The sequence below is a fragment of the Dermacentor andersoni genome, chromosome 2 (genome assembly GCF_023375885.2).
Source record: "Dermacentor andersoni chromosome 2, qqDerAnde1_hic_scaffold, whole genome shotgun sequence".
Taxonomy (NCBI): domain Eukaryota; kingdom Metazoa; phylum Arthropoda; class Arachnida; order Ixodida; family Ixodidae; genus Dermacentor; species Dermacentor andersoni.
In genome coordinates, this window is record NC_092815.1 from 82,928,347 (window position 1) to 82,951,060 (window position 22,714).

Sequence of the window (22,714 nt, forward strand, 5' to 3'; positions counted from 1 at the left end):
AGGAGGGGCGGGGAAAACAATGCTCGCGGGAGCAGCGCTTCGCGCGCACTACCACTACTTCGCCCCCGTACGGGACCACGCCACGTCGGGCCGCTAATTCTGACAGCGCGCGCATTCTTCGCAAAGCGCCGCCGGCGCTGCTTACAGCGGCCAGGGAAGGTGGCGGCGGCTTCACTGCAGCGCTCCAGCGTCGACACCAAAACAAACAAGCTTCCTGGTCGGCAGACACCGAGCAAGATCTGCCAGCGAGAAGGAGGGGGACGCAGAGCGCATCGTTCAGCCGTGGCGAGCGCTGGCGCGGACATCGAGTTGAGAAGGAAGCTGACGGCGTAGACAGCGGAAAAAAGATGGCGCCGCAGGGGAAGGGAATGAGAGCAGAGGGTAGGCGGCGATGATGGTAAGAAGGGTGCGAGTGAGATTGCAGAGTGGGCGGGAAGAAAAGTGAAAGGGGAGAGGCGACCCGACAACAAGCGGGCCCGGGGCATAACGGCCTAAATCTCTCCCCTCCGGTCTGTGGGAGGCCGTGCTGGCATTGCCCGCCAGCCGGTGATGGAGTTAGTGGATGGGGCTGGCTCGCGGAACAAGGAGAGAAGTGCGTGTTCGTGAGCCAGGCCGGGCTGAACGTGTGTGCTCGGCAGCAACGTTGAGAAAAACTGAGAGAGCTAGCCTTCTTGTTCGCCTGCTTCGTTTTGGTTTCGCCTCGCTCGCTACGCGCGGAATCGTGCCGCCGATAAATATAAAGCGTCTTGCCGAGACGCCGGCGCGCGCTGGGGCAGTGGAATATTTTTCGAGCTGATAAGAGGAGTTAAGAGGCCCAGAGCGTCTTTCAATCGCTTTCTTGTCATGTTGTACATGCAGTGCTGTGAAGAGATTTCATGTGTATTATTTTGCATGTTTCATTTCAACCCACCGCAATCTGAGGAACCAGTCGAGAGTGAGGCACGCTCCGATAGTTAGGGTGTGTTGACGCTTTTGAAGCGATTTTATTTACGGCTGACGTGCTCAGAAAGGCATTTTTCTTTCTTCCCGGTTCGTTTTTCAAAAAGGTGTTTCAACAAGAGTGAGTCCTTACTACCACTTAGGAACTACCGCATAGTCTCAAGGTTGATCACGAAAGCAGAACCAGCGTGAGAAAGGTACGACTGCGCAGTCACCGCTAGGCTTGTGCCATACGCATATGTGCGCGTTTGTGTACGTTTGTGTTTGGGCGTGTGCGCGCCTCTCTATCTCTCTCTCTCTCTCTCTCTCTCTCTCTCTCTCTCTCTCTCCTCTCTCTCTCCTTTTTTTCATTAGGGCACGGACTTTTTTCCTTCTCATCAAGAATCTCCAACATGCGCGCGTGCCTGCATGCATGTTTTCCTATAGATGTCTGCGGCGAATGTCTTTCCCTGCAGGAACTATTTTCATGCGCATGTGGGAGAGAAATGGAGCACGTTAGTGTAATCGTGTGCTTGCACCCGTATCAGCATTCGTTCAAACACATATGTGTCCATGTCTCTGCATCTACGTAGCACATACAGAACACAATCATGCATCCTTTGAGCTTCTCAATCTGCGCCTTGCAAATGGTGATTGTGAATGCGCTTATGGAGTTAGCTGGCGTAAGCCTTGCGCAAAAGAGAACGGCGGGGGCAATTTTATTGCGGTAACAATTATATGGACACACCAAGCGCGCGCGAGAGAGAGAGGAAAAGGCAGGAAGGTTAACCAGATATTAGTCTCCGGTTTGCTACCCTACACAGGGCGTCGCCGTGAGGTTCCGTATAAGGTTCAACGGCGATAACACCGTCACCGCGCGCCGTACGCTGTATGCGTGAGTGAGAAAAGCGTGCGATGGGAGCCGAATTTCGCGGCTCTATCTCGCCCGTGCGAAAGGGACCAATGCGATGAGGAAGCGCGCCTTCTTTCGCGCGCGAGGCACCCAACTTTGAGAGGCGCCGGGTGTAGGGGTGGGCGATCCGCGTTGGGGGCAGAGTCTAGGCACGTCGGCGGTTCGTAGCTTTGTGCATGCTGTGTGTCCTCCGCGCTTGCTTTGCGTTGAAGCGACAAACAGCACGAATGTCACTTCGCTCGCTGCTGCTGCCGCGTTTCCGCACGCCAGCGTTTTGACAGCGAGTGTCCGCAGCCATCGAGTGCGATGTGTTCATGTTTGGTGTGCGCGCTCACACCATGCTTACTAATTTAGTTACCAATTAAGGGAACGTTTACAAGTTGATGCGGCCGATAAACGTACTATCCTTACTTCGTATGGCTGTCTGCAAATTTGCTATCGCAATCGACGCTCCGCCTTTCGGTCGAAACTGAGTCTTTTTTATGTGATCAAGGTGGAGAAGTCGGCGCCAGTTGCGTATCTCTTGCTTGCTGCTTTATACGCTGGGGAAGAGGCATAAGGGAACGAGACAGGCAAGGTTTGGAACAGGAGAGGTAAAAAGGGTATGGAGAGGTGTGTGAGGGGTTGTATCCAACTGTCACTTTTGCTGTCGCTTTTATTTGTAATATTCCAGTATACACTATACAGCCATGGCATCAGCACCTCTGAACCACGCTCACACAAATGTTGGATTATATCATTAAACTGACAGAAATGGTTTTCTTTCTCAGTGCATGCCGTTACAGCACTACGTTATGCGCAGCGAAGAGCACTGTATGCATGGCTGGTATTCCTCAGGCATGTTTTCCAATTGCATTCTTATATAGGCCATAATTATCGCTCCCACTGCCTCTTCTACTGTCCGGCTGCTCAGCAATCGGGTTCCTATGCTACCCCTTCCTTTTCCATCACCACCTGGCTCGACTGGCTTGGCGTTGAAGGGGAGCAAGAACAGTATCGAATTGTCGTCTAGGCGGTCGCTATGCTTGACCAGTAATTTTGGGCTGAATAAATGTCTTATAGTACTACTACTACTATCGTCCAGTGAACCACACCTTCGGTTTGTTTTAGCGCTTAAGTGCCCGCTTCACCATAACTGCCACCGCATTAAGGTACTAACATTCTTTATATGGAACTGTTTTCCTGCGCCTAAAGAAAGCACGTTTCTTTTTTCTTTCACCAATAGTGATAAGAGGTTATTCTTAGATGATTTTCAATATTCAACAAATAATCGAACTGTTAAGAATAAGCAGGAGAAAAACTTTTCGCGTTTGTCATATAATGAGGGTGAAGTTTACGAAACTCTAGAGTAGAGCTTCGCTTATCTTTTACACCAACTGTATCAGTAATTTACTGCTGATATTATTTTTACATTGTCACATTTCCAGAAAGGAGTCGATTGTGGTATTTTCGATTTAGTTCTGTCTGACGTCTTAGGTTTCATCCATCACAAGAAAGCAAGTAATGAGACACTTCCCCACAACCGTGATTGAGCTTTCACCTTACTTTCTTAAAAGTGTGTGCCCAAACCTTTCTTTACTGTTTCCGTACGCAGAAGTCAATGTACATAGGCGTGTCTTACCTTTCTCCACTAAGCAGACGAGACTCAGCGACTCGCCAACCATGAACGGTCCTATGGTGCCTTCAACCGCTGTTCCTGCTGACGTCATGATGATAGGCACACTGGGGGCCACTGAAAAAGAAAAGAGGGGGGGGGGGGGGGGGGCTATGTAAGCGCGTCACTTATTATGCCCCTTAGGGTGTAATATTCTGGGCCTGCATTCATAAAAACTCCTTATGCTACATTTTGTAAGAGAGTACACCGCCTACTCGTGTTGCCGTTAGTGAAAGTAGTCTTCCAATTCCAAACAGCACTTGCGAATAAGAAGGTTCGTGATGTCGGCCCCTAAAGGGCTGAATTCACTACGATTTTCTTACGAAAGTGTTATTTTCCATCTGCCAACCGCCTTCAGTATTAATATGTCCGACATCCCGATTAGCTGGCTTCTGCTCTTGCAGGCGTAAATTGCGTAAAAACGTTTACTGCGATAGCGACTACACGAATGCTCGGGGTGCGTTCGCATCGTCATCGTCACCGCCCTCCTGTTCAGGGTGCGACGACGCATGCGCTGCGCGCCCGAACCGCTCTTTGTCGCGCGGCTGAGCGCATATGCCACCAGCGCACCATGTGCTGGAAGTCACGTGATATGCAGCGAGTACCAGGGTCAGTAGGTGACGGTGAAGCGAGAAGGCCGGTGGCTCAACGTGCGTTGTCTTCTGGCAAAATCTACGAGAGCCTTCTTTTCGTTCTTTCTTTTCTTTCGTTTTTTTCTCTTTTTTTTTCTTTTACAGCGAAGCTGTTTACCTGGCGAACCTCTATGAATGGGCCGTAAGTGTGGTCTCGTAGGGGGCGGGGTGAGGGGGGGGGGGGGTGTACACTCTAAAACATTTCACGCTTAATCTGTAAGTTTAAGCGTGACGCGCATGTAAATGAAGGGTGGCATGGTGACATTCCTTCGTGTAAGCGCGAGGACAAGACTGCGTGTCATGGTTCGGTTTTGTGCGAGCATGAGCGAGTAGCCTACGCGTGAGAAACGCAACTCACACGCTTAACATACCGCGTGAGCGCGGGAACTGTCCAACACTCATATAAAAATCCGAATACGGGAACCGTCATAGATCACGTGATCCACACGTAGTGTGGGCGACGGAGAACAACGTTCTGCGCCTTCTCACCGCCCTGCGGAGAATACGAAACTTTTCTTGGGAAGGTTAATGAAGGCCGTGGGGTTTTAGAGACTGTCCTCAGCCATTTTTGGTGTGGATTCTCCGGCGGACTATCACGACGTTCGCTCGTTGCAGCACATAGCCTTCGGTCTAATTGTCAGAGTTGGTGTGCATGGTCAAGTTCACTTCTACAGACACTCTTGGCGTACAACGCGGATGGTGCAAGCATACAGGGTGCGACTGTGTCGAGGTTACGAGAGAAAATTCATCGAGGTCTGGCGCGTTAGGAATAGTATTTCCAAACGGATGGTGTGCATACATCGCGGCCCCTGATGTGCCACCAATGGACGACTGGAATATATAGGTACGAACATAAGTCATGGTTCGCTTTCATTAAATGGCGGCTAACTGGTTATGTGTCATGATTTGCGGTGTCTGCTTGTATCATGGGTGGTGGAAAATTTGCCTAATGGTTCATTTTAATGGAAAGCGAGATCCTTTTACGTAAGCAGCAGCGTTTATTGAACTGAAAAGTAGTCAGCCTTGTGCTTTTTTAGCACGTTTTAACGCCAGACAGTTGCATTCCTCTGAACTGTTCTTATTGTGCTCAACTACCAAATCCTCACGTTTATAAGGCGAGGTCATTTTAGAAATTTCCGAAGGCGGAACGCTACTCGCATTATATTCTGGTTCCTGACGCAAATATAATGTCGTTTTGTTTTTGTTTTATTTTATATTCGCCAGCTCTCCGTCCTCTCCGTGCTTGATGGCACTTCGCCTTGGGCAAGGGGGGCGAGCTAGGACTTGCCACTGTGCATTTTTGCCTCGTTTCTTATGACTTTGAACTCTGTTATTGGCGCATCGATGTGGTTACGACGTATTGAGCAAGGTGATAGGCGTTGTTGTCAGGTACGGCAAGCGAGTGGTCTTCGGGGTCACGCGACGTGCCAATGCGCAATCCATGAAAGTCCTTGCCGTGTTCGATTATATCGCGGGCCCTCTCGAACGACGTTTATGTAATAACCTTGTTGGGTGTCACAGAGGACGACAGTATTCTAGCTGACAGTGACAAAGGCCTCGGCTCTCGCCCTTTCACTTCATTTTGCGATGGTAGTTCGCAACAACTACGAATGAAGCCCTGAGCGCATCCGTTTTTATTAAGCGTCGTTTCCTGTTCTCTGCGGCATACGTTCGCGTTATAAGCGCACAATATTTTTCTTCTTGTCCTCCTTTCCCAAAAGTCCCCCTATATTTGTGGTTGCGGAACCTGCCCGCTGCGTCCCGCTGTCGTCTTCCCTCAATACGACGGCGCGGCAGCTGTGGCGGGAAAACACGGGGACGTGCGCCGCGGTAGCCTCCGCGGTGTGCAAGAACTGGATTGGGCATTGCAGCGGTGGATCACTGCTACAGTTGCAACTCCAACAAAAATGGGACAAGTGGGAAGACTACGCATTGTGCCCACGGCCGAAGAACAAGCCGAGTACGAGGAGAGGCGTCGAGAGCAGAGACGCGACTATAACCAATGACAACGTGCCCGTGTGAAACCGGATAATGCGACTTTGTCTCCGAAGAACGTCAGCAAGAGCAGATGCGAGAGTCTAATCGTCGCCGTCGAGCGCAAGCTACCGATGAACATCGCGCACTGGAGGCCGCTCGTAAGCGTCAAGCTAGGTTGTTCGAGTCTGCGTCCAAGCGGCAGAAGCGTCAGTTGCCACCTCCTTCGAGTTTTCACCAGAGCGAATTCCAAATTCAAGGCAATGTTTCTGGACGCAGAGTTTGGCCATACTTGCTCGGTCTGTGATCGGCAGCTTCGCTGGCAAAGCTGCCGCCATATGAATCGTTTGGCCCGAAATTTTTTTTTCGCTTCATTCCATTTCAATCCAGTTTTATTTATTGTTTCCTTGTAGAAAAAAAAAAACAAGAGGATGTTTGGACTAAAGGCAAGATGCCTGACAGAGGACCCAACATCCTTGTACACAGAAAGACACTGTAAAGCGTTAACTCTGGAAAAAGTATACCAACTACAGTAGAACAATATGGATCAAGTGAATACAAGAATTGAAATGGGTAATACAATACATGCAGTACAATTCACATTGCCTAACTACGATAACATGAGATCCATTAACGCTCATAATAAAATAGAAAAAAAAAGTTAAAACAATTTAGATACAACATAAACGCCACAACTGTGTGCCTGTTTATCACACAGCCGTCATTGTGTGCAGGTGCATCGTTATGATGTTCTTTTTAGCTTTCTTTTTCTTCTTTCTTTTGTAAGCACGAGCACTGAGCCCCTATTTACATACACTCGCACAAGAAGTTATTGCTCTATGAAACTGCGCGTCAGTGCAAGCGCTAGCCGGTAGTGGTATCGGACATATTTCATTAGCGATGGTGACCGGCCAATCGCAGCCATCCCTCATACGAACACAAGTATTTGTGGATTCGGCCCAGGCTACCCCGATCTTCTTCCGTGCTGGGGTGGTGTAGTGATTTCATTCAAATTATTTCTCATATCGCGATTCCTAAGTTGTCTTAGTAGCTTTTCGCCAACGTTATCAACATCATATCGGCTGATAATAAGAAATAAACTAAATCGAGCGAGACGAACTTTTACAATATACCGGCCCTGACAACTCCACGGAAACGCAACTAAAATGCTGGGCCCGTATATTGTAGGGATTCATTCCACTATTTTATGTTACATTCTCATATCCTCCAGCGCGTTCCCGCCAATTCTGGTGATAACTTGGTGGAACGTCGCTCAGACCACTGTCGAAGCGCAAAAAGAAGCTAAATTGGGATAGAGTCATTACGTTATCACTGGTGCACAGGTTAATGCGACCCCGAGCTTTTTTCTTTCTGCGTCACTATCGGGCTCCAACAGGGCGCCTTTCATGACGGTGTCTGTAAAATAGATAAACTGTCTTGACTCACGAAGTTGCAACCACTAAAAGCAAACATCTAAATAAACAGACAGGTTCTGCGTTTTTTATAGGCTGCTATTTTTACAAAAATAAAGCAAACTTGAAACTTGATCAAGTTCACCAGGTAGCCAGGGACCCCTGTATAATATTGTAAATGAGTGCAAGTTACGTCCTGCTTACTAACTTTACTTTTCTAGGTGGGTAGTTTCAGACTTGTCGAGCGAGAGACGCTGTTAAACTTCCCTTCCTCGGGCCATCTCCCGCGCTCCTGCAGAATAGCATTATGTAAATAACGTACATACAGGTTGTTTCACCACCAAAATAACTAAAAAAATGCAATGTTAGTAACTGTCTGGCAACGCTTACGTGAATATGAATGAGGAAAACTGTAGTTTTCGTTGTCGCCTCTCTTTCTTTTTTCTCCTTTAACAATGCAAAGTCTTGCACAACGCACAGTATGCGCATACCGTTTTTGGTGGAGACATTTATAATTAATCCGCGGGACACGCTTATATGAGTGCTTGTTGCTAAGCAGTCACTGCACTAGACGCTCACCTTAACTGGGCTTCCTTGTGCTAGTCGTCGCGCAAGAGGAAGTTACGGCGGCCAACTTTGATGCATAATGTAAAAGTTCTGCATTGTGCACGGCGGAAACTAAGTACAATATACAGTACACTCAGTGCACTAGTGTTCATAGGTAACCAGCATGCTACCGACACCTTCCACTGCAGGTTTCTGCATGGCTCTATAATGTTAAATCTCTGTCCGTGGCATCCGTATGTATACAACAAAGTTAGTCGCACTGCAACCTGCGCAATCCATGCCATGTATCTCTTCATTTTAATCCACATTCGAGCTTTCCTGCACCCGTAATGCAACAGTACGTGTAGAAACAGACGTGCAGTTTTAATCAGCATTGTCAGGAGTGGAGCTGATGCTTTCACGCTTGTAAAAGCGGTAAGCAAGATGACTCAAAACAGAATGAGCACCGACACAACTCATAACCGACACCTCGCTTATAGCTCCCCGATGACGGAACCCTCCTTTTTTTTCGTACGCCTGTGTTTCTTTTTTCGTTCTAAACCATGTATTCAGCATTTTCCTTCCTTTATTATTCACTTTCACTTCACACATAAAGAAAACTTGCATGCCGCGTAGCATAACACTATTGCGACGCTCAGTAGTCAAGTAACCTAATCAAAGTTGGTTAATCAAGGTGGTTCAATGAATGAATGAATGAATGAATGAATGAATGAATGAATGAATGAATGAATGAATGAATGAATGAATGAATGAATGAATGAACAGGAGTATTACTTAGGGAAATATGCAGAAGGAGGTCCCAAGGTTACAAACCGCAGGTGGGACCACCTATGTGGATACAAAAAAGGATATTATAGCGTATATGTTAATCAAAGCTAATCAGTGTGCCAGCACAGATCCAGATGGAGAGATCTATAATGTGAAAGGTTTGAGTGTTGTGAATGCCATATATCGCCAAGCCTTCGTCAGTGGCAAAACAATTACGAGAAAATTTGCGATACCGAGTCCTGTGGTTTTACGCGCTAAAATCACAACATGATTAAGCAGCACGACGTAGTTAAGGACTCCGGATTCATTTGGACCATCTGGAGTTTTTTAACGTGCGCCCAATGCATGGTACACAGGCGTTTTTACATTTAGCCCCCCATGAATTTGCGATGTCATTTGTGCGCACTGAACACATAGGTATGAGCAAGTATATGCTTGTCTGGAAGTATGCTGTTTGGCCTAGTTTGAGAACACATAAAGCTACAGAATTCATAACGCTAAGCAGAATTCGCAAACTTCTGCTTAAGTCGCTCAACGCTAAAAAACTAGACTCAGGAAGAATACAGTAAATTTAAGAAAATTTCTGACCGCAGACCATGCGCCTTCCTGTTACATCGATCATGCGCCCTGTTTTAGTCAAGTTTGCTCTAAAGAAAAAGGAGGCAAGTAAAAGAAGTAGAAGTCGCCAAAAAGCTGGTCGATCTCGTATGAGAAGTCCTTCGCGGGACTACAAATGAAAGAATACGAAGCAGCAGGGCAAAAATCGACTGGGCCAACGAATGGACGGCTGTATTTGCCGTTGCATACTAGCTCGTGACATATAAGAAATATTAAAAATATAAAGAAGTAAAAGAGCGTAAGAAAAAGCACGGCGCCTACGTGTTCCTCTTGTAATGAAAAGAAACCAGCAGCCTGAGGGGAGCGCAAACCATGACGTTCGTGTGCCGAGCCTTAACTCTGTCAGGTTGTGTGCCGGGCCCTTTTTACAAGCCGGTAGCGGTTCGCAGACAAGCTTTCATGAATGTTTAAAAGGCAGAGCGCGAGCTTGCGAAGGGGCAATGGCCGAAACTTTCACTTGGGTTCCCGTTCTCTCTCCCTCCCAAGTCGCCCAAGTCCCCACCCCAAAAAGCAATCGATTTCTATTGATTGCAACGCACAATGAACATAGGCTCCCACGTACGAGCACCGACGTACATGCTTCACGACATTAGCTCGGGAGGAAGTTACTAGAAATTACTTTCCTTTTACGTTTTCTTCTCTTTTTTCTTTTCTTTTCTTTTCCTATTTCCTGCGCGCGTGTTTCAGATGAGAATGTGAAAGCTTTGTTTCGCGACTAAGCTGGGCATTCACTGAGGTTTGCTGATTAGGGACCTCAACTTCATTTGGCGGGTATTCATAAGGCGTTTAAATTTCATATTCTTTGTTGGCGAAGAACTGCTGGCGTCTTCTCTAGCCCTGCTACGTATTAGTGCGTCTGCGAACGAGAGGCGAAATTAGGGTTGCTGTAATCTGAAAGTGTTTTCGCGAAGGTCTCCAGTAACCGAACGTAAACAAGCGAGTTTTCCGTTCAGCAGCTGTATAACGCATGGACACCACAAGCGAACAGCGAGGGACCAGATACTACAGCCTTTTTATTATTACTATTATTATTATTCACTATTTGGAGTAGGCCCGTGCCCAGCCTGGTGCTTAGCCCGCTTCGCGTTATGGTTGGCAATTGTGTTTGCATGATTTGGGCCCGCTAAGCGCTCAACACGATTCAGGGCAATGCCGATGACGCTGCCAGTATAATGCAATGAGACATGATGGTTACATTGTTTGAATTGATTTCGGGCGTACTTATGAGTGGTTAACTGTTCCGTCTTCCTCACTGGATGCTGATAACTAATCAATTCGGGGCAGAACACGCGAAGCTTTTCTGAAATTTACTCTTACGATAATTTCTAGCACGATAGCTTTCTGTGAATACGGTCATGATTAGCTAGCACCTGACTAAGTAACCTGGGCCACTCTCGGAACGCTAGAAGAAAAACAACTGGAACAGAAGAACTGTACATCATACGGGTCCGAGAAGCCCCTTCTAACTGTCGAAGCAAGAACAATCCACATCAGTCTGACCTCGAGAAAGTGTCATGAAAGAAGCACGACTTAGGCAACAAGGTCAAGGTCAAAACGGACATCAGATGCGAAGCGTCTGCGCAGCTCAGTTCTGGTGCTCGACGAAATGTATACCAGTACAGCTCAGTGTGAATCAGATTACAAGTAAAATCAACGCCATTTTCACGTGCGCATTCCAAGAAAATAATCGAAAGGCATGCTTTTTTAAAAATATTTCCTAGAACGCTCGGCGGCAGTATCGACAGAAAATGTCAATCGCAGAAGCCTCCAAGAAGAAAGAGTACAACTTTCCCTTACGGTGCTCTATCGCCTGTCGTCTCCATTCGTTGCGTCTGTATGGAAGTCCACGAGTTTTCTTTTAGTAGTGACAGTAAAGGAACATGGTTCTTTTGCCTTATACTGCTTTCTGGAGCTTGTGTTTCACGTGGCGCTGGGGTAAAGCGAGTTTACGGGTGGGGCTATTGCACCAATGTACGCGTACAAGGCATAGAAAGTATATATATATATATATATATATATATATATATATGTGTGTGTGTGTGTGTGTGTGTGTGTGTGTGTGTGTGTGTGTGTGTGTGTGTGTGTGTGTGTGTTGTTTGGTTAGTGTCATAGGCCGACGTCAAGGAACTCTCAGTGGTGGCGTTGTTATCTTTATTAGTGCAAGTGATATTTTTTGTTGATGTCTTTATTTCAGTATTATGATTTATTCCGTTATATCATGCTCTATAACATATAGGAAAACTGAGTAGCAGAGGTACTTTTACATCACTATCTCCACAACTACTCATAAGTAAAATAACAAGAGTGTGAATAATTTTTTGGAAGGGACGTTAGGTTTTCCCGCTTCGGCAGTCGGGAAAAAGAGAAATGTAAACGTAGATGAAGATGGGGTAGACGGTATGCCTCTGTACTCACGGGGCGACAGCCTTATGAACAAAGGGTCTGCACCTTGGTTACACGAAGATAAAAATAATCTAATAAAATTCAGTTACGTACGTGAAATGAATCAGTCATGTGATAGCTGACGAAATATAATGCGCAGTACGCATTAGAATGTTCTGTGTGGTGTTTATTGGAGTGAACATTCGCAGGAGCTGTCAAGCAGCCTTCTTTCAAGAAGCAAAAGAAGTGCGAGTCGCATTCATTTGTGGAACCTGCGCCTCCTAGTGGTGAGTTGCAAATCTTCGGCTTTTGTTACTCATCTATCCGGACCTAGCTACCGGTGTCTAATAAAACAACCCTTTAGTTTATTAGTGGTGCACTTGCTCGGCTTTTGACCCAAATCTACACTTCAGCTACTCCATTTATAGGCCTCAGGCTATCATTGACAAAGACAACATGATGCCAGGGCCACTCAGTAAGCATTAAGAAAGAAAAAAGCCTGGCGCTAGAAGAAGGTTAATGAAGACGATACAGACGCGCTCGATCACTGTCATTACTTGTTACATTACATATCAAGGGCTAGCAGCACGTGCGTTAGCGCACCATCTTTGTGCCTATCTCGACAGGAAGCAAGGTTTCTTGATCAGCTTAACCTTGCATGACGATGGTGCGCATTCTGTGACCCATGATGGTGTAGCTTTCTATCGGTGTGACGTTTTGTGAAGTGTTGTGACGACTTGTCCTGATGCTTTCTTGTAGGTATATATTTCGTGCAACTCGCTAATAAGCCAGTTGGAAGTCAGCGCTGTGTTCCTTTATCTGGCCGGCTCGGCTTGTTTCTTCCTTTGTATGTTGCGCTGTACCAGTTCTAGATTGTAGAAGGAGAAAACTTAATTTATGACCACCTCCGCAACTGGGAAGACGACGTGCTAGAACACGAAGAAGGCGCGGGCGTCAGCTCTGTCAAGTACACAGATGTTGAGTGGCCGTTAGCCAATCATGGCAGCTGCTGGAGTGATCGCGCACTCCAGGACTGCTATTTTCCACTGCTGTAGAATTCATTGCATGGTGCCTGTTAAAACCTGGATGCAAAAAAAAAAATCTGTTTTTGTGTCTTCTGTAAATTGTCGTCTTTGCGATGTACCAGAAACAACGGAGCAGTGTTTTTTTTTTTTTAGTTGTAAAGATATTATTTTATTTTGGGGCGTGCTACAAAGGACTGTCAAGAAATGCATTGACCTGAATTCGCTTACCGTTCAATATTTGATCGTATCCGATGAAGATGATGGGCCCTTTCATGTGTTTTTGCTGATTGTACTAGACAATTTATGGAAGATACGAATATTTGACCGCAGTGCTGAGCAAATTCTTTCGTCGTCAATATAGCTCTGTGCAATGGTTGGTCACTTAAAGGACATGCATGACCAAACACAGTTTCAACCGGTCTGGTACTCTCGATTGATCACTTGTGTCGTTGCCCCCCATTTAGAGGCAAATATGCTGGTTTTTATTGCGTTCGCAGTTATATGGACAGCCCAGGCGCATTTTTGCGGTTTTCATCATAAACGTAGTCGTCGTCGCCATGACATTCCGCACGAAGTCCAAAGGCGATAACACCGTCGCCGCGCGCGCTATGCTGTATGTGCGAGTGAAAGCATACGAGGGTGAGCCGACGCTCGCGGCTCAATCTCGCGCGCGCAAGGGAGGAAAGTGGGGAGGATGAGCGCCGTCATCTGCCGCGTGCAAGGAAACGGGAGGGGGAGGAGAAGTAGGGGGATGGGGGTGGCGTTGCTGCTCTGCAGCAACTGCGTATGACGCGGTCGCGCGGGATTTATCTTGAAAGCGGTCTGCTTTGAGGGCAGAGTCTAGGTAGGCCGACGGCTCGCAGCTTTGCGTGTGCTGTGTTCCCGCCGCTCAGTTTGCGCTGAATCGATAGACAGCACAAAGGTCTCTTCGCTCGCTGCTGCTGCCCCGTTTCCTCGCGCCAGCGCTTTGACAGCGAGTATTCGTGGTCATCGAGTTTGATGTGTGCATGTTTGCCTGTGCGCGCTGATACCATGCTTGTTAATTCAGTTAGTAAGCCAGTGTTTACGAGTTTATACGGCCGATAAAACTGCTATGTTTATTATCATGGCTATTATTATTATTTTTACTTATTATCCTTACTAGTCATTTGCTATCGCAATCTATGCTTCGCCTTTCGGGCGACACTGCGACTTTTCTTAATCTGCTACTGCTTTCACAAATCGCTTTGCCACAATAGCAACGACAAATCGTGCTTTTTTGGGTCTTTCTCAAATGGAAGGTATTGCCATCTGCCTGTATAATGCTTGCATACAATCTTAGCGCGCTGCAAAAAAAGTACTACCTACAAAAGAAAAGAACAAAACGGGGCGGAAAGATGGGATACGAGGCGTAAGTGGATTGGCTTGCTGGTCGTAAATTTGAATCCTCATGGCTCAATGCGAATTTTCCTTTCTTTGGTTTTTCTTCACAATTTCTCTCAAGGGGCGACCGCATTTCGGTGGGGGCGAAATGCGAAAACACGCGTGTACTTAGATTTAGGTGCACGTTAAAGAACCCCAGGAGGTCAACATTTCCGGAGTCCTCCACTACGGCGTGCCTCATAATCAGAAAGTGGTTTTGGTTCGTTAAACCCCATAATTAAACAAACAATTCTCTCAAGGCATTTCGGATTCCAGCAATGGGCGGCGGCGAGCAACGGCGGACATCAAAACTATCAGGGGAGTGAGCCCATAACGCCTACGCTGTAAAATGCGAAAATACTCTCAGTTTCGTTCTCTTATCCTTCTATATTTGTGATCATCTGACCCCGGCGAACTCCAACTGCAAGTCCCAGGGCGGCTATTGTACCCTCTCTGAGGAATACATAGGAGGCTTAGTAACGCAACTAGTGTCATGTTGTAGTGACAATGGGATGAAGTACACGTGTCAGTATTTAGAAATGGGCTTTAAAAAATTCTGCGACAGGAATTACCTGGCAGAGGGCAGACCAACTGATGGATTTCTTGTTAATTTACAACTTACCTTCAGCTTGTCATATAACTCTTCGAGGTTTACACTTTAAGCAAAAAAGTTCGGAGGGGGTGCCTGCGAATTTGTTGCTGTGTGCAGCGAGGAGCGCAAGGCAATAGAGTTGACATAAGTGTTCCACCGTCCTGCTTTTTTATTTTCTATTTTCTTCAACAAACGCGTTTCTTGAAGATAGTCGATCCATGGAAGAAAATATCGCCATTGAATTGTGGGCAACCTTTCCTTTATTCACCTTCTCTCACGTGCATCATCGGTCGCTTGCATCGAAGCTAGAGAGCGCTAACCGTAACTATCAATTTCTGTTAATCACTTTGCGTTTCGTGGTTACTCTGGCTTCACGGTATGAAACAGGTTTTCTGTCACTCCCTTAACCAAAAACGATGAACTAAAGGTGTCTTCCCATAGAACGTCTCGGTTTTCAATTAACATACAGTGAAGAACGCCTCCGCCACGTCGCCTTAATGTAAAAGCAATATACAGATCAAAATCAAGCCGTAGGCGTTACAACCACGTTTGTAGCGTGGGCCGACCATGGTGTTAAAGTGTCTGATGGCCCATCCTGGTAACAGCGCGCACGTGTGATGTGATATTACACCACTATAGCGATAAAAACTGGACCTTTTGCGACGTAGAGCGGTATGTAGAGAGGTATCCCTGGAGTGTCCGTATAATATAGATGTCGCAATAAACGAGAGGACAAAAGAAAACCTGATATTACCAAATGTTATAAATCCACCTCTGGCGCCGCCGAGACGCGTTCTTACATAATTTAAGACAAAAACGCAAGAATGCGACGAGGTGTACCGAAGCGTGACAAACAAAAGTCCCCTATAACCGCGATGCCACGGCAAGCTTTAGTGGGACGCGCATATGTCGCTCCTGTCCTCGAATTGCGATCCATCACGGCGACGGGTAATCACGCGTGAAAGAATTGCTTTATATTCAAGAGACGATCACCGAAGCGAAAAAGAATAGCGCGACGCGCGAGACAAAAAGAACGGAAGGATACAGCCGCTCCTTCGACATTCAACAGCTCACTGAGATGACGACATATACCGAGGCAGAATGAAACGAAAGAAGCGTCGATTTCTTTATCATTGGGTATCGCTGTTTTTGCCACTAATTTGTTTCTTTTTTTTAAATTCCAGTCGGTTCGTGTTTTTTCTTCATCTTTAATTTCTTTTTTTTTTTTTTGCTAGCTAGCGCTTTAATTTATTTGATAAGGAGCTTCAGAGAAGATAGAGGGATGAAATAAAGACGTCGTGATTATGGCGTCCTGCCTTGACGGGAAGGATGAGAAAATATCAGAGAAAGAGAGAGGAAAAATAAGCGAGACCCTAGTCAGGAATCTGACACTTCTCAGTGAAAGAAATGAGAAGCGGAAAAATGTGTGCGGAAGGGATCAATAAATTAAAAGCGATGAAGACATCGTCACACCACAATAATAAAAAAAAGCAACATTGGTGTTCTCCCCAAAATATTGGATAAGATAAGCACAAAGAGAAGACGAAGACGAGGAGAAGAAGGAAGATCGCTGAGGAACAGGGAAGTGAACTAACGGAGGAAAACGGGGATTGAGGTATATCGGTTTTTGGCGGTCTATGAAAGGAAATTGGTTCCTGCTCTTCACGGCACGGAAACTTGCTATACGCTCATCGAACGCCGACAAATCCCCTGTTGCGGCGGGGGCGAGGTTGGAGCAGCGTTGAATCCGCTTTAATGTTGTATCGCGGCCGCACAAAGCGTCCGCCTGGGCGAAGAATTAATCTTTTAATGCCCATGAAGACAACGCGAGAATAGAGCCGCCCTGGCGAGATCGAAGCACGCTGCGCTTGAACAATGGAAATGCGCACTCTCAAATCCCGCGATCACCGAAGAACCGTCGCTGCGATTGGTATCTTTTTTTCTGTCTTTGTTTTTTCGCGAGTTCTTTGTTAGCACCTGTGCGGTACTTTATCTTTTTTTTTAAGAGATGATATCCTGATGCAATTTTGAATCATATATCTCGTTGTTTCGAATCAAATTAAACCCAACAAAACGCGGGGAATCATCGATAAATTAACAGTATCAATTTGTCTCTTCAAGAAGCTTGATTCACGCCGTAGTTTTCTTCAAAACAACGTGGTAGCCCATCAAAATTTTACATCTAAATGAACTTTTTTATGTTTATCTTCATAACCTCGTCACAAAAAGGAATAGGTTAAACGGCGCTCATTGATGTTGAAACGGTTTATCGACTTTGCAAGGCGGCATTGCGTATTCCTAGATTCCTGAAGCATACGCCTTAAAATGGTTTCAGCAAAACAGAGAGAATTTCATGAACGCCGAGAGACCAAAGTGTAGTATATCTATTCTGATCACTTTCGTGGCGCTGAATGTTGTGTAAGATAGAACTTAGGAAGTGACACGTGATTGCCTCTAGCGCGGAGTGACTACCGGTAGGCATTCTGATCTCCGCGGGAAGACGCGAAACAACAAGAGTTAAGCGTCGTTATCCGACACGCAAAGATAAAAACCACGGTTGAAAGAAGAGAAAGCCGAACGCCGACTGGCGACTGTCATTTGGAAGGGGCAACACACGCCTGCATGCGCTGCAGACGATAAGCACGAAACCTGATTACGGACCCTTAGCCCACGGGACCTGTGCGGGGAGCTAGGTGCCCGCGCCACAGATGTAACACTCGTGTATTACGATTTGGGTGCACGGTTAAAGAGCCGAAAGTGGACAAAATCAAACTGGAGCCCAGCACTATACGCCGTCCCTCACAGCACATTGTGAATCCTCGGGACGTTAAACGCCCCGAATTAAATTAACCTGATCTAGTTCACTTTGTATTTGTTGTCGTTTGTTAGCTGCACATATAGAGCTTAAAATTCTGTGCCAGTACCTAAAGGGGTCAAGCGTGGCGGGTAAGCATAGGAATGGTGGGTAGCACACTACACTGTTTGGGTTGATTTTCCTTTATTGATGGTGCATAAAGAAGATACATTTCCATAAATTTTATTCCTTCTGGCCTCAAACGGCTTCGTTACTTCTGACATTCATCATTTTACCGAAAATTCCCTTCTTAATTTAACAAATTGCAACGATTAGGCATGTGCGCAAAGTTTTCTTTCCTTAACACATTTAGAAAAAAGAATGGTTGCTCGAAAATTTGGCACAATAAAGGCGGTTAAAAGTGTATTAAGTAAAGCCGCGTGAACGTCAGAAGCCATACAAGCACGAGAATTGGTGAAAACTACGTACTACAGACCCATAATTCTTTTGGTATAGATGACCGATCTCAGCGTAATTGGTGATTTTAGTACGAGACTGAAATTACCAGACGAATAAGAATGGGCTGGGGTGCGTTTGGCAGGCATTCTCAGGTCATGAACAGCAGGTTGCCGTTATCCCTCAAGAGAAACGTTTATAACAGCTGTGTCATACCAGCACTCATCTACGGGGCAGAAACCTGGAGGCTTACAAAAAGGTTCTACTTAAATTGAGGACTACGCAACCAGCCATGGAAAGAAGAATGATTGGTGTAACGTTAAGGGGGGATAAGAAGAGAGCAGATTGTGTGAGGGAACAAACGCGAGTTAATGACATCTTAGTTGAAATCAAGAAAAAAGAAATGGACATGCGCAGGGCATTTAATGAGGAGCGAAGATAACCAATGGTCATTAAGGGTTACGGACCGGATTCCAAGAGAAGGGAAGTGTAGCAGGTGGCGGCAGAAAGTTACGTGGGCGGATGAGATTAAGGAGTTTGCAGGGACAACATGGCCACAGTTAGTACATGACCGGGGTAGTTGGAGAAGTATGCGAGAAGCCCTTGCCCTGCAGTGGGCGTAGCCAGGCTGCTGATGATGATGAGCACGAGATTGCACGCCTTCGGGGAATAGCGTCTCCGCGCGCCTCTCACTCACCGCCCACGACGAGTCGCACGGTGGAGTTTCGCTGCGCCCCGCCGTGGAAGGCCACCGTGCACAGGTAGGCGCCGGAGTCGGAGAGCTCGAGGCGCGAGAGGCGCAGCGCGGCCGGCGAGCGGGACACCGAAAAGGAGGCCCGGCCAGCCCAGTGGACTCCGATGGCGTGCTGTCCGTTCCAGATGCCCCGGCGCTGCGTGTCCTCCACCATGTAGAAGGGCGTGCGCTCGCCGCCGCTGGAGTTGGCGGCCGTCGCCGGCGCGTACCACAGCACCTTGGCGGGGCTGTCGTCGTGCTCCGAGTCCACGTCGCACGGCAGCCACGTGTCCTGGCCGCGCTCGCCCTTGACCACTGCGCGCGGGAAAAGAGATCTCGTTGAGTTGACGTGCGCGACACCGTACGGCCTATACGTTTCCGCATCATATTTTCATCCGAACGCATCCCGTACAAGATACTCTTTGCGTGAAATTGAGCGGGCAGCATGGCCACTGCGCCTCGACTGCAATGCACGAGATGAGATTGCAACCTAATAGTACTCCAAGGATTCTCCTAGCGGCATGCTATAGATGTAGCTCAGGGTTCACACCATGAGCTGCAGCGTGTACTTGGACCGTAGACTATGTGGGACCTGTGATCTATTTATCTTCGCATTCGGCCGGAGTAGCCTGATAGGCGTGCAGCCAGGCAAACACCTCCAATTTTTATTGAAGAGCATCCGTCTGCCCGTCCGTCTGTCCGTTGTAATAACGTAATGTAAATTGTTATGCGTAACACGTAAATAATTTCAAATAATAACATTTCTTTCTTCAATAACATGCTTGCTAGCTTGACACGGTATTTCTGACTTTGGATAAGATTGGAATGCCAACGTCGTAAGTCATCGCAGCGGAAGGCGACGAAGGCTTTGTTTGAATCCTTAACGACAACAAATCTACACAAGAGGCTTCAGAATCAATTTGTACTGCGATTGTGTCCGGGGATATTGAAGGAAACAGCTATGAGCGTGTTGCATGTGCTTTCTGTCTCAATTTCTCTCTTATCTTCCTACCTTCCCCTCCCTCGTTTTTCAGTGTAAGATATCAAACTGAATTTTCTGTTCTGGTTAACATCCCTGCATTTATACTTTCTTTCGTGTCTCTCTCTCTCTCTAAGCACAATAATCCGCCGACATTAGTTATATGGACTAAAGTGGAGGTGGTTAGGTGTTAAAGATTATGAGCCTTATAGTTCGTGACCTAGATGGCTCATGCGCACATACAAGCGTACTCTTTTTTCCGCATGTCCAGCTCTGTCAGCCACCGTAGCGGTGAAATCTAAATATTGGTGCGCTCGGCAGCTATAGGTTCGTCGCATTAGAGATAAGCAGTGTCAGACGCAGTCACATTAACCTGTACTCAGAGGGTTGTGGGTTCCTGTCAAGCTGCTATTAAGGGCAACTTTCACCCACAGCCTCCGTCACCTTTTTGATGGAAATAAAATTTTATTGTATATTGCGTATCTTGGCGGCTTCAAGCCGCCGTCGCATCAACGGGTGTGAGGCTGCCCAGCGCAGGTTAAAGTTATTCTTTTGGTGGAATTTATTCGCTCTTTCTGACACTTCCTTTCTCCAACGCAGCGCGACCAACCGGGCACAATTCTATTGGTGTCCCTGCACCTTTCATCCCCATTTATTTTTCTCCTCTACTGTTCTACAGAAACTGTAATCGGCAAATGCCAGAGACCATTCGTGCTACATTTCTTCGTCCGACGTCACAACAATATGCCTCCCCCCCCCCAAAAAAAATATATAATGGAAGTAGATAAACAAACAAACAAATAAATAAATGTAAATTGTTACAGATATATGTTGCCACACATTTCGCGCGCACTTCCTCTATTTTTCCCGCAGACGTTGATCTGTCTTGCTGTGAATCCCGTTTCTGGCTTTCGTAACCCGCAATGAGATAAGGCACAGGAAGCTACATGAAAAGCGGACGTCGCATGGCGGAGGCGCATCACGCAGGAAACCCATATTCACCTCCGCCTTCGGTTTTGTGTCGAATGGATACTTCTTGAACTGTTTCCTTCTGGCGCCGGCTGCTCACCCGGCTCCCATTTCCTCTACCACTTTATCCTCCCCATTTCTTATTCCCTTCTTCTACCTTCTCATCCTTCTTTCTCCACTCCCTTTTATTACGTGTAGGGTAGCCAACCAGCAGCACGGCAATGGCTAACCTTCCAGCCCTTTCTTCTTCATCTTTCTCTCTCTTTGCACCACACATGACGAGAGAGTCAAGACTGCATGGTGGTCGAAACCTAAAGAAAATGCTGTCATTGCAGAATAAATTCTCTATTTTGTCTCAATAAAGCATTCAGAGTGGTGCGCCTTCGGCGCTAACGTTCAAGGTCCTGCGTTTATAAATATGTCATAGATAACAGCCCAATGAAAACAGCCTTGCTTCGAACATTCAGAAACATAACGAAACATTCCCGGAAAAAAAAGAAGGCATGTCGTCTGCGAGTTTTCGCCGTTCCGATTCCTCCTATCCTTAGCCATTATAAAAGAGAAGGCAGGATAAGGAAGACGAGAGAGGGGAGGGGAGGAGGGGAGACAAGTGAGTGACTGCCCCACTGCTAAAAGGACACCGGGCTTGTTATTCAGCCAGAAGACGGCCGCTCTCACTTCGAAATAATCGACACTTCAAAGACAACACGCACGGGGGCGAATCTCCCGCCATTGCTTCGCAAAGACCCGCTCTCGCAAAACTCGGCGCACGCAAAGTAAACACGCCGTTTGCAGGGCCAGTCGGGTGCGCACCGACGCCTTTTGATTCTCGTTCGGGGCACCCTTATAACCGCCTCGGCGGTGGCCCTGAATTTTGCGCCTCTCGATTTGGCCGACGATGCCTGCGCGCAGAGTAAAGGCGGTTCGCGCGCGCCCCTCCACCAAGAAAAACAGAGCCCCTGGCGGAAACAGCAGCAGCAGCGGCGGCATAGGGAACAGTTAGAAAACGGGCCGCGTGAGTCTGCGCGAACAGCGAAAAGAACACAGCGATACGCCAAGCGAACTGCTGCGCACTTAGTCCCCCGTATGCGGCGCGCTGACGCGCTTTTCCATGGTTTCGCGCGCGCGATGCAAGCGCATCTCATTTGCCCGAAGCGTGTGCGAGCCTTTATGTTCTTTCGCGCCAAGCCCGGGAAGCCTAAGCAGCGACCCAGAATCGAGCCAAGAAAGAAAGGCCGGAGTCGGCGCCTGGGCACCGGACGAGTAAAAGGGAAAAGGGTTATTCGTTTCCTTTGTTTCCTTTTTTTTCTCATACGCATATATTTTTAAAGCGGGAACGATGAGAGGTTTCAATCCAATCAACGGCACGGACCATTCTTCTCTACTTTCTTTTTTCTTTCTCTTTTTCTTTCTTTTCTCGCATGCGGAGGAGCTACGTGGTCCCAGGTGCACCAACAAAGGAAAAAAACGAAAGAAACAAGCCAGAAGATGGCTCTGCACTTGAGGTTATAAGTTTACGCGTAAAAACGCCGTGGGTACACCGTAGAGATAGGAAAGCGGATAGAAATGCTCGCTTTATTTGCACATCGTATCGCACGTGCACTGTACAGCTATACGAAAAAGCCCACTGGTGAAGTAAATATGCTTAAGGAACAGCTTCGACAAGCGTGCTTTTTACTCGTGTACGTGGTGTGCCGTTTGCGACGTAGAAAGTCGCTCAGACGAGCTCAGAGAAGTAAAAGCCTATAGACTCGTCATGTCGGCAGGCTCTACTTACACTCAACAACTTTTTTTTTTCTTGTTCTTCTTACCTTGCGCCTCCAATTACAGGCGCTAACGGGGAGCCTTTCGTTTTTTTTTCGCGAAGAGAGGAACACAAAGCTGTTGGTAGAGCCTAAATCGTATCTTGGGACAAATTCGGAAATCT

The 22,714-nt window shown here is 47.0% G+C and overlaps 1 protein-coding gene across 1 annotated transcript in view; it reads right to left on the reverse strand.

Moving 5' to 3' along the window:
• LOC126541755 (hemicentin-2-like) overlaps window positions 1–22,714 on the reverse strand; it is a 317,951-nt gene that overhangs the window by 209,400 nt on the left and 85,837 nt on the right. Inside the window, exons 2-3 of the mRNA XM_050188683.3 lie at window positions 18,804–19,154; window positions 3,453–3,563 (exon numbers count right to left, since the gene is read on the reverse strand). Coding sequence (XP_050044640.1) covers window positions 3,453–3,563; window positions 18,804–19,154 — 462 coding nt within the window. The remainder of the gene's footprint in view (window positions 1–3,452; window positions 3,564–18,803; window positions 19,155–22,714) is intronic.